Here is a 12338-nt window from a genome sequence, read left to right as displayed (position 1 = left end):
CGACCCTGCTATAATTTTAGCCATACTAATGATGGCTTCACTAGATGGTCCAAGTATAGCTTTAAATGTCAAGGCCAAATGATTGCTACCCAAATTACAGCCACACAGTCACAGATGCCACTCCTGGGTTTTAAACACTTCAAATGATGTATTTCCTCTCTCTCCTTATGGCATTGCTTTGTCTACTGAGGGTCTCATAGAAATTCACAGAGAAGAATCACTGATCGACATTTTCTCCCTCCCTCCGTCTTTTGCCAGACTCGGAGAACAGAGAAAGTTTGTCCCAGAACAACATCACCCACATCCTGTCTGTGTATAACAATGCTAAACCCGTGCTGGAGGTGAGTGGAGCTCATACTCAGTCAGTGAATATGGGATGTTGTCTCAAATTCTAGAAAGACGTCTAATAACTTTTTGGGTCAGTATTCAGTTCCTTGATTTGATTAATGGGAATTGTGTAGTGTAGTGAAATCCGTACAGTATGACATCATTTTGTAGAAGTGTAAAACAGAGAATTTGTAGTACATAGTTGAAGCCTGCTGGGGGTAGTGTTGTCTCAGTTTAATACATACCAGTGACATTGGGCTGAAGAACTTCAGACAAAGCTTTAACTATTCAATAAAGCACTTCACTCTTGAAGCATCATATTTTAGTTTTATTTGACCTATGTGGTTAATTTATAAAACTCAGTTGAGTATGTGTATGTCTTTACTTGACTCATCCAACAGCAATGTGCAGTTGATGACCACACACCTTATCTACTAATTACTGTTTCAAACAATAGAAAACATTACAAGAATGCTAATTGGCAGAAAGTGAATGATATACCGCTGATAAACTGTACTGTGACCACATGTAGATGGTATGTGTTGTGTGCAGAACAAAACTGACCCTCGTGTTGTGTTTGTACTCCTATCTGTTTACTTCTCACAGGACATGACCTACCTGTGTATCCACGCAGCTGATGTGTCTAGCCAGAACCTGTGAGTTACCACACACACACACACTCACACACACACCCTATTCATTGTCAAACAAATCGACCAACACAAGCCACTCCGCTGTGTACCATCGTCAGAGGTCCCTCTTTTCTTCCTGTGAACAAGACATGACTCATGTGTCATATTGTTTCAACAACATCAGTTGAACGTAACTCTTCAGTCTGTGTCTCCAGGGTGACACGCAGGCAGGAAAAGTAGATTTGTCACTTTGTCTTTGAAATGACTGAAATAAGCCTGGAAGTCTTTTAAAGGTCCATACAGTATGTATCAGGTAGAGATAAACAAGGTACCTACATTATCAAGTCAGAGACCAAAACAGTCAAAAAAAACACTAAGACCTGATAATCTAAAGGACTGAGAGAAAGACATCTCAGTTTGACTTGTCTGGCTTTGCTATCAGAGCAGGAAAGAGTGTGGAGATGGTGCAGTATTTTAAATGGCTGGTAGTTTTATATAGACCTCATCACCACTGTGTGAAATGAGCTTGATAGACTGCTGCTTCACGTGTGTTATCAAGTCCCCCTCTGTCATTATAGCAGCAGACCAAAACATTTACTTCTCCGTCTCTAAGCTGCTCTCATGTTTGGTGGGTCTCCATTGGCATACTACCATTTAGTATAAATACTGTTATAAAAGAAGTTGCAGAAATGTAACAGTTGAAGATAAAGAATAATCATAATCAGGGTTTGGAACCGAAATCATTTCCCAATCATTTCGTTCTGAACAGAACCTCTATTTATTTTGTTCCGTTCCACTGTTCCGACCAGCAAAATAAAGTTCTGAACCGGTTCGAATCGCAAAAAAGTACCAGTTTATTTAGTTCCTTTGTTTCTTTTTTAACCTGTGAAATCTTCCATTTTTTACATTTTGCTCATTATAAGTAACTATAATATTCTTAACTAGCATTGAAAAAGTGAATACATTTTTCTTTAGCTAATGAAAAATATCTCTCCCCATCTTCTCACGCTTTTAACGTCAGTACAGTAGCCTATGCTTCGGAAGGGGAAGAGGCAGGTAACTTAAACATGCACACACACTGGCAAAGATTTTTAGCTTGCAGGCAGACGCTGGAATAAGTTTCTGAGTGACAGAGTGTGGGCTTTGCATTGGCGCTTTGTTGCATTTTTTGTGGAACTAGAAAAAAATGCCTGGAATGTAAAATAACGTTATTAACCGGGTTTCCTTGCTTTTAAAATAACGCTTCTGTTCCGGAACGGTATGGATCACTTTCATTCCCGGTTCCATTTCTGTTCCTTGAAAAATGCCGTTATTTTCCGGTTTTCGGTTCTGTTCCTTGAACCGGTTCCAACCCCTGAAAATGATAATACAAATGCTGTAACAGTGTGAGACGAGAATCATTTCAGTAGTAAGGGACTCCGACTCTAGTGTTGTGGTGGTCATTGGAGGCAGGCCTTTCATGTCACTTGATTACACATTGTGGTTATTTGAAAATAATAGTCCATTTAGCATCACATGGCAACCCTGTGATGTCTCTCCAAGTGACTTGACAGCTGAGGGTAGAGTCCCTGTAGCACTGAGAGCGTTCTCCTCAGCTCTGCTCTGCTCTGTGTGGGTGTCCTTCCTTCCACCCATGCCATTATCAATTTCACATTTAGTCTTTAGTAGGTGTTGAATATTTTCCCCGGATTTAAAATCCCGAGAATAAATCACTTTTCTCTCAGGCACCAGGTATTTCCCGCCAAAACCGGAAGTGTCATTCCAAAGCATATGAAACATATACACTGAGTGTACCAAACATTAGGAACACCTTCCTAATATTGAGTTGCTCCCCCTTTTTCCCTCAAAACAGCCTCAATTCATCGGCGCATGCACTCCACAAGGTATCGAAAGCGTTCCACAGGGATGCTGGCACATGTTGACTCCAATGCTTCCCACAGTTGGCTGGATGTCGATTTGGTAGTGGACCATTCTTGATACACACGGAATATTGTTGAGTGTGAAAAATACCAGCAGCGTTGCACTTCTTGACATTCTCAAGCCAGTGCACCTGGCACCTACTACCATACCCCGTTCAAAGGCACTTAAATCTGTTGTCTTGTCCATTCACCCTATGAATGGCACACATACACAATCCATGTCTCACTTGTCTCAAGGCTTAAAAATCCTTCTTCAACCTGTCTCCTCCCCTTCATGTACACTGATTTGAAGTGGATTTAACCAGCGACATCATTAAGGGATGATAGCTTTCACCTGGTCAGTCTGTCATAGAAAGAGCAATGTTTTGTACGCTGGGTAAGTACAGTTGAAGTCGGAAATTTCCATACACCTTAGCCAAATACATTTAAACTCAGTTTTTCACAATTCCTGAAATTTAATCCTAGTAAAAATTCCTCGTCTTAGGTCAGTTAGGATCACCACTTTATTTTAAGAATGTGAAATGTCAGAATAATAGTAGAGAGAATGATTTATTTCAGTTTTTATTTCTTTCATCACATTCCCAGTGGGTCAGAAGTTTACATACATTCAATTAGTATTTGGTAGCATTGCCTTTAGATTGTTTAACTTGGGTCAAACGTTTCGGATAGCCTTCCACAAGCTTCCCACAATAAGTTGGGGGAATTTTGGCGCATTCCTCCTGACAGAGCTGGTTTGTTGGCCTCCTTGCTCGCACACGCTTTTTCAGTTCTGCCCACAGATTTTCTATAGGATTGAGGTCGGGGCTTTGTGATGGCCACTCCAATACCTTTGTTGTTCTTAAGCCATTTTGCCACAACTTTGTAAGTATGCTTGGGGTCATTGTCCATTTGGAAGAACCATTTGCAACCAAGCTTTAACCTGTTGCGACAAGCAATCCCGTATCCGGGAGCGTAATTATAGCCTCAAGCTCATTACCATAACGCAACGTTAACTATTCATGAAAATCGCAAATGAAATGAAATAAATATACTGTCTCTCAAGCTTAGCCTTTTGTTAACAACACTGTCATCTCAGATTTTCAAAGCAAAACAAGCATTTGTGTAAGAGTATTGATAGCTAGCATAGCATTAAGCCTGGCATTCAGCAGGCAACATTTTCACAAAAACAAGAAAAGCATTCAAATAAAATCATTTACCTTTGAAGAACTTCGGATGTTTTCAATGAAGAGACTCTCAGTTAGATAGCAAATGTTCAGTTTTTCCAAAAATATTATTTGTGTAGGAGAAATCGCTCCGTATTGTTCATCATGTTTGGCTAAGGAAAAAAAATGAAAATTCAGTCATCAAAACGGCAAACTTTTTTCCACATTAACTCCATAATATCGACAGAAACATGGCAAACGTTGTTTAGAATCAATCCTCAAGGTGTTTTTCACATATCTATTCGATGATATATCATTCGTGGAAGTTTGGTTTCTCCTCTGAATCACATGGAAAAATACATGCAGCTGGAGATTACGCACCAATTTCGACGGAGGACACCAGGCGGACACCTGGTAAATGTAGTCTCTTATGGTCAATCTTCCAATGATATGCCTACAAATACGTTACAATGCTGCAGACACCTTGGGGAAACGACAGAAAGTGTAGGCTCGTTCCTGGCGCATTCACAGCCATATAAGGAGACATTGGAACACAGCGCCTCAAAAATCTGTCTCACTTCCTGTTTGAAGTTTCATCTTGGTTTCGCCTGTAGCATTAGTTCTGTGGCACTCACAGACAATATCTTTGCAGTTTTGGAAACGTCAGAGTGATTTCTTTCCAAAGCTGTCAATTATATGCATAGTCGAGCATCTTTTCGTGACAAAATATCTTGTTTAAAACGGGAATGTTTTTCATCCAAAAATGAAATACTGCCCCCAGAGGTTCAAGAGGTTAACTTCCTGACTGATGTCTTGAGGTGTTGCTTATATATATCCACATAATTTCCCTGCCTCATGATGCCATCTATTTTGTGAAGTGCACCAGTCCCTCCTGCAGCAAAGCACCCCCACAACATGATCCTGCCACCCCCGTGCTTCACAGTTGGGATGGTGTTCTCCGGCTTGCAAGCCTCCCCCTTATTCCTCCAAACATAACAATGGTCATTATGGCCAAACAGTTCTATTTTTGATTCAGCAGACCAGAGTACATTTCTCCAAAAAGTACGATCTTTGTCCCCATGTGCAGTTGCAAACCGTAGTCTGGCGGTTTTGTGGCGGTTTTGGAGTAGTGGCTTCTTCCTTGCTGAGCGGCCTTTCAGGTTATGTCAATATAGAACTCGTTTTCCTGTGGATATAGACACTTTTGTACCTGTTTCCTCCAGCATCTTCACAAGGTCCTCTGCTGTTGTTCTGGGATTGATTTGCACTTTTCGCACCAAAGTACATTAATCTATAGGAGACAGAACGCGTTTCCTTCCTGAGCAGTATGGCGGCTGCATGTTCCCATGGTGTTTATACTTGCGTACTATTGTTTGTACAGATGAACGTGGTACCTTCAGACGTTTGGAAATTGCTCCCAAGGATGAACCAGACCTGTGTCTACAATTTTTTTCTGGGGTCTTGACTGATTTCTTTTGATTTTCCCATGATGTCAAGCAAAGAGGCACAGAGTTTGAAGGTAGGCCTTGAAATACATCCACATGTACACCTCTATTTGACTCAAATTATATCAATTAGCCTATCAGAAGCTTCTAAAGCCATGACATTATTTTCTGGAATTTTCCAAGCTGTTAAAAGGCACAGTCAACTTAGTGTATGTGAACTTCTGACCCACTGGAATTGTGATACAGTAAATTATAATTTAAATAATCTGTCTGTAAACAATTGTTGGAAAAATTACCTGTGTCATGCACATAGTAGATGTCCTAACCGACATGCCAAAACTATAGTTTGTTAACATGAAATTTGTGGAGTGGTTGAAAAATGAGTTTTATTGACTCCAACCTAAGTGTATGTAATCTTCCGACTTCAACTGTATGTCTGGATTTGATTAGAGCTTTGATTGGCATGAAAATTCAAGCCTGAAGCCTGATGAGCCATACATTAAAGACATTTTATGAGCCTAAGCCCAAAAAAGCACAAATGATTGTGTCATTTTCCAATACAAAGCCACACATTACGCTGGCCACACACCACTTTTAGAGATCCTATAAAAGAGAGAGCTACTTCCCTGGTACCTATGACCTGCACCATTTGTTGAGTTTGTTCTGTGTCCACTGATTATGGCTCATTACATTAGTATTGTAGAACGCTGTGTAGCGCAGTAAGTATAACTACCAGGGTGGAATATCCTACCCTGCTTTTCATACCTGGACAGAAACACCCTGTCTGCCAGTCAGTCAGAAAAAGACAGACACTAGTGTTAAAGACATGCTCCGTAACTTTGGCGACTAGTAAGTTTTTTTTTTTAACCTCCCGTAAGCAGAGCATAACTCAGTCAGTCTGTCAATCACTTGTCTTCTCAGAGGAAAATAAGAAGGAGAGAGATGATGATGAGGGTGGTTGGAGGTTGCGGATGAGGGGAGGAGGGGATGTTGTTGGGTTGGGGGGCCTCTGACCCCCCTGTCGCAACCAACTGGTCTGCAGGCAGCAGGAAGGAAGCCTTGCTGTGACATCCTGCTGTGCCTCATTCACCAGGCCTATTATAGTCCCTCTCTGTCACAATCCCTAGGCTGGGAAAACAGGGCTAACGGTCGTCCCGCTGGTTTCAACACGTCCCCCTGTTCCCCGCTTTTAGAGACCAGGCCAGGGACTGACATGGCAAAGGGCCCTAGGGGCTAGGACTGGGGGCCTCTCTCCTGATGAGTCTCTGAGAGTATGTCATTATTGTGGTAGGATGCTGACCTGACCCCCACTTCATGTTGTTTTATTAAAAACTCAAGAAACAAGAATTAGATTCAGGTGGACATGTCCTATATCTTCAGTTACCAGATATCACAAACTAAAGCACTACAGAGTCTTTGTTTGGATTCAACCATACAATTTGCCACTGTCCTTCATTTGTGATTATAATATGGGTGGTTGAATGCTAATCAGCCCTGAATGCTGATTGGCTGACAGCCGTGGTATATCAGACCGTATACCACGGGTTTGACAAAACATGTATTTTTACTGCTCTAACTTGGTTGGTAACCAGTTTATAATAGCAATAAGGCACGTCAGGGGTTTGTGATATATGGTCAATATACCACGGCTAAGGGCTGTGTCCAGGCACTCCGCGATGGGTTGTGCGTAAGAACAGCCCTTAGCCATGGAATATTGGCTATATACCACTCCTCCTTGTGGCTTATTGCATAAATATACACTGAGTATACCAAACACCCCTCCCCTCCCTCATTGCAGTTCATGACACAAACTGGTGTGCCTGGCACCTACAACCATATCTGTTTCAAAGGCGCTGAAATATTTTGTCTTGCCTATTCACTCTCTGAATGGCACACAGACACAATCCATGTCTCAAGGCTTAATTTTTCTTTAGCCTGTCTCCGCCCCTTCATCTACAGTGATTGAAACGGATTTAATAAGGGTTCATAGCTTTCACCTGGATTCACCGGGGCAGTCTGTCATGGAAAGAGCAGGTGTTCTTAATGTTTTGTATACTCAGTGTAAGATCCTAATTGTTTTTGTTTTCATTTGGAGTTCAGCCTCTCAAAACACAAAACAATCACCACACAATACATATCTGCACATTTAACAAGATAGCCGGAAACCTCTGGACCAGAAATAATTTGAAAAGTGCTGAGGAGACTTCCTTCAGCAAGAGTTTGACTCCAAATGAGAAGGAGGGAACGTGCAATCCATCTATTTTAGCCCCTGGCTGTTGAGTTGGTTGGGTAACCAAGCAGCCTTTGCTGTTATAGGACAATGCTCCCCACCATATGACTCTCCTATTGCGCAACACTTCACTACTATTTCCTAATAGTGTTTGGAGTGGTAGTCATAGACCAACACCAAAAAACAGTTGGGTAGACTGAAGGAGAATGTTAGTTGGGGTATATGCTGTATTGATCTACATTACAGTTTAGGGTAGACTGAAGGAGAATGTTAGTTGGGGTATATGCTGTATTGATCTACATTACAGTTTAGGGTAGACTGAAGGAGAATGTTAGTTGGGGTATATGCTGTATTGATCTACATTACAGTTTAGGGTAGACTGAAGGAGAATGTTAATTGGGGTATATGCTGTATTGATCTACATTACAGTTTAGGGTAGCCAGGAAGGAGAATGTTAATTGGGGTATATGGTGTATTGATCTACATTACAGTTTAGGGTAGACAGGAAGGAGAATGTTAGTTGGGGTATATGCTGTATTGATCTACATTACAGTTTAGGGTAGCCAGGAAGGAGAATGTTAATTGGGGTATATGGTGTATTGATCTACATTACAGTTTAGGGTAGACAGGAAGGAGAATGTTAGTTGGGGTATATGCTGTATTGATCTACATTACAGTTTAGGGTAGACTGAAGGAGAATGTTAGTTGGGGTATATGCTGTATTGATCTACATTACAGTTTAGGGTAGACTGAAGGAGAATGTTAATTGGGGTATATGCTGTATTGATCTACATTACAGTTTAGGGTAGCCAGGAAGGAGAATGTTAATTGGGGTATATGGTGTATTGATCTACATTACAGTTTAGGGTAGACAGGAAGGAGAATGTTAGTTGGGGTATATGCTGTATTGATCTACATTACAGTTTAGGGTAGACTGAAGGAGAATGTTAGTTGGGGTATATGCTGTATTGATCTACCTTACAGTTTAGGGTAGACTGAAGGAGAATTTTAGTTGGGGTATATGCTGTTTTGATCTACATTACAGTTTAGGGTAGACTGAAGGATAATGTTAGTTGGGGTATATGCTGTATTGATCTACATTACAGTTTAGGGTAGACAGGAAGGAGAATGTTAATTGGGGTATATGCTGTATTGATCTACATTACAGTTTAGGGTAGACAGGAAGGAGAATGTTAGTTGGGGTATATGCTGTATTGATCTACATTACAGTTTAGGGTAGACAGGAAGGAGAATGTTAATTGGGGTATATGCTCTATTGATCTACATTACAGTTTAGGGTAAACAGGAAGGAGAATGTTAATTGGGGTATATGGTGTATTGATCTACATTACAGTTTAGGGTAAACAGGAAGGAGAATGTTAATTGGGGTATATGCTCTATTGATCTACATTACAGTTTAGGGTAGACAGGAAGGAGAATGTTAATTGGGGTATATGCTGTATTGATCTACATTACAGTTTAGGGTAAACAGGAAGGAGAATGTTAATTGGGGTATATGCTGTATTGATCTACATTACAGTTTAGGGTAGACAGGAAGGAGAATGTTAATTGGGGTATATGCTGTATTGATCTACATTACAGTTTAGGGTAGACAGGAAGGAGAATGTTCATTGGGGTATATGCTGTATTGATCTACATCACAGTTTAGGGTAGACTGAAGGACAATGTTAATTGGGGTATATTCTGTATTGATCTACATTACAGTTTAGGGTAGACTGAAGGAGAATGTTAGTTGGGGTATATGCTGTATTGATCTACATTACAGTTTAGGGTAGACTGAAGGAGAATGTTAATTGGGGTATATGCTGTGTTGATCTACATTACAGTTTAGGGTAGACAGGAAGGAGAATGTTAATTGGGGTATATGCTGTATTGATCTACATTACAGTTTAGGGTAGACTGAACTGAAGGAGAATGTTAGTTGGGGTATATGCTGTATTGATCTACATTACAGTTTAGGGTAGCCAGGAAGGAGAATGTTAATTGGGGTATATGCTGTGTTGATCTACATTACAGTTTAGGGTAGACAGGAAGGAGAATGTTAATTGGGGTATATGCTGTATTGATCTACATTACAGTTTAGGGTAGACTGAACTGAAGGAGAATGTTAGTTGGGGTATATGCTGTATTGATCTACATTACAGTTTAGGGTAGACAGGAAGGAGAATGTTAATTGGGGTATATGCTGTATTGATCTACATTGCAGTTTAGGGTAGACAGGAAGGAGAATGTTAATTGGGGTATATGCTATATTGATCTACATTACAGTTTAGGGTAGACAGGAAGGAGAATGTTAGTTGGGGTATATGCTGTATTGATCTACCTACATGAAAAGATTATCTCTAAAGATGAAATGATAGTGGTTGTAAAGTCTGGGAGGGGAAGCAGTACAGGAGTCCCCTATACTCTCATTACCTCAGTCCTACAAAGGTGCATGAATTGACAAACCAACGGGTTGTGTGAGAGAGATTAAGACTTTCTTGGATGACAATGGAAGTTGAATAGCAAATAGTTCTAGGTTCTCCTGGTAGTGTCCAGTGGCGAGTTCTACTAAACAAGACAAGATCACTTCCACCACCATCTTGAGAGTAAGCTACCCATCCCTTCCCCCTCCATAACATCGTTATGCGTCTTTTCCTACTAGCACTGACTTTGTTCAGGGAAAATGTATTGATAGGATTGTGATGTGTTGTTGTCTCACCTACAGTAGCTATCTTAAGATGAATGCACTAATGTAAGTCACTCTGGATAAGACCGTCTGCTAAATGACTAGACTGTAAAATATGTCCTGGGACTTCCCAGTGGTGTGATGTTTGGACACAGATACTTGGGTATAAGACAGGACAGGTATCTATCTGGACATCATGACTAAGATGAAACGGATTGAAGGAACTTGTGCTGTGCAGAGATGGGGTCCAGATGACTTTTACACCTTTGTTTCACTTCTTCCTGTTCTTTCTCATATCCCATAAAATGTGACCTGAAATCAATTTATATATTTATAGATCTGGTCTCACCTAAGGCTGTCGCGGTCATGACATTTTGTCAGCCGGTGATTGTCAAGCAAATAACTGCCAGTTTCACGGTTTTCCTACTTACAAAGCATGTAGAGGTCTGTCATTTTTATCATAGGTACACTTCAACTGTGAGAGATGGAATCCAAAACAAAAATAGAGAAAATCACATTGTATGATTTTTAAGTCATTAATTTGTATTTTATTGCATGACATAAGTATTTGACCACCTACCAACCAGTAAGAATTCCGGCTCTCACAGACCTGTTAGTTTTTCTTTAAGAAGCCCTACTGTTCTCCACTCATTACCTGTATTAACTGCACCTGGTTGAACTCGTTACCTGTATAAAAGACACCTGTCCCCACACTCAATCAAACAGACTCCAACCTCTACAAAATGGCCAAGATCAGAGAGGGTGTAAGGACATCAGGGATAAATTTGTAGACCTGCACAAGGCTGGGATGGGCTACAGGACAATGGGTAAGCAGCTTGGTGAGAAGGCAACAACTGTTGGCGCAATTATTAGAAGATGGAAGAAGTTCAAGATGCCAGTCAATCACCCACGGTCTGGGGCTCCATGCAAGATCTCACCTCGTGGGGCATCATGATCATGAGGAAGGTGAGGGATCAGCCCAGAACTACACAGCAGAACCTGGTCAATGACCTGAAGAGAGCTGGGACCACAGTCTCAAAGAAAACCATTAGTAACACACTACGCCATCATAAATTAAAATCCTGCAGTGCACGCAAGGTCCCCCTGCTCAAGCCAGCGCATGTCCAGGCCCGTCTGAAGTTTGCCAATGACCATCTGGATGATCCAGAGGAGGAATGGGAGAAGGTCATGTGGTCTGATGAGACAAAAATTGAGCTTTTTGGTCTAAACTCCACTCGCCGTGTTTGGAGGAAGAAGAAGGATGAGTACAACCCCCAAGAACACCATCCCAACCGTGAAGCATGGAGGTGGAAACATCATTCTTTGGGGATGCTTTTCTGCAAAGGGGACATGACGACTGCACCATATTGAGGGGAGGTTGGATGTGGCCATGTATCCTTCCCTCAGTAAGAGCATGGGTCTTTGCTGGGTCTTCCAGCATGATAACGACCCGAAACACACAGCCAGGGCAACTAAGGAGTGGCTCCATAAGAAGCATCTCAAGGTCCTGGAGTGGCCTAGCCAGTCTCCAGACCTGAACCCAATAGAATTTATTTGGAGGGAGCTGAAAGTCCATATTGCCCAGTGACAGCCCCGAAACCTGAAGAATCTGGAGAAGGTCTGTATGGAGGAGTGGGCCAAAATCTCTGCTGCAGTGTATGCAAACCTGGTCAAGAACTACAGGAAACGTATGATCTCTGTAATTGCAAACAAAGGTTTCTGTACCGAATATTAAGTTCTGCTTTTCTGATGTATCAAATACTTATGTTATGCAATAAAATGCAAATTAATTACTTAAAAATCTTACAATGTGATTTTCTGGATTTTTGTTTTCGATTCCGTCTCTCATAGTTGAAGTGTACCTATGATAAAAATGACAGACCTCTACATGCTTTGTAAGAAGGAAAACCTGCAAAATCAGCAGTGTATCAAATACTTTTTCTCCCCACTGTAA

The 12338-nt window shown here is 41.1% G+C and overlaps 1 protein-coding gene across 1 annotated transcript in view; it reads left to right on the top strand.

The window, feature by feature from the left end:
• LOC118393936 (dual specificity protein phosphatase 22-A-like) overlaps nucleotides 1-12338 on the top strand; it is a 42497-nt gene that overhangs the window by 4690 nt on the left and 25469 nt on the right. The window contains exons 3-4 of the mRNA XM_035787162.2: nucleotides 259-341; nucleotides 934-983. Coding sequence (XP_035643055.1) covers nucleotides 259-341; nucleotides 934-983 — 133 coding nt within the window. The remainder of the gene's footprint in view (nucleotides 1-258; nucleotides 342-933; nucleotides 984-12338) is intronic.

Source organism: Oncorhynchus keta, chromosome 14 (genome assembly GCF_023373465.1).
Source record: "Oncorhynchus keta strain PuntledgeMale-10-30-2019 chromosome 14, Oket_V2, whole genome shotgun sequence".
Lineage (NCBI taxonomy): Eukaryota > Metazoa > Chordata > Actinopteri > Salmoniformes > Salmonidae > Oncorhynchus > Oncorhynchus keta.
The sequence above is the reverse complement of the archived record's forward strand: the minus strand, read 5'-3'. Positions and strand labels throughout refer to the sequence as shown.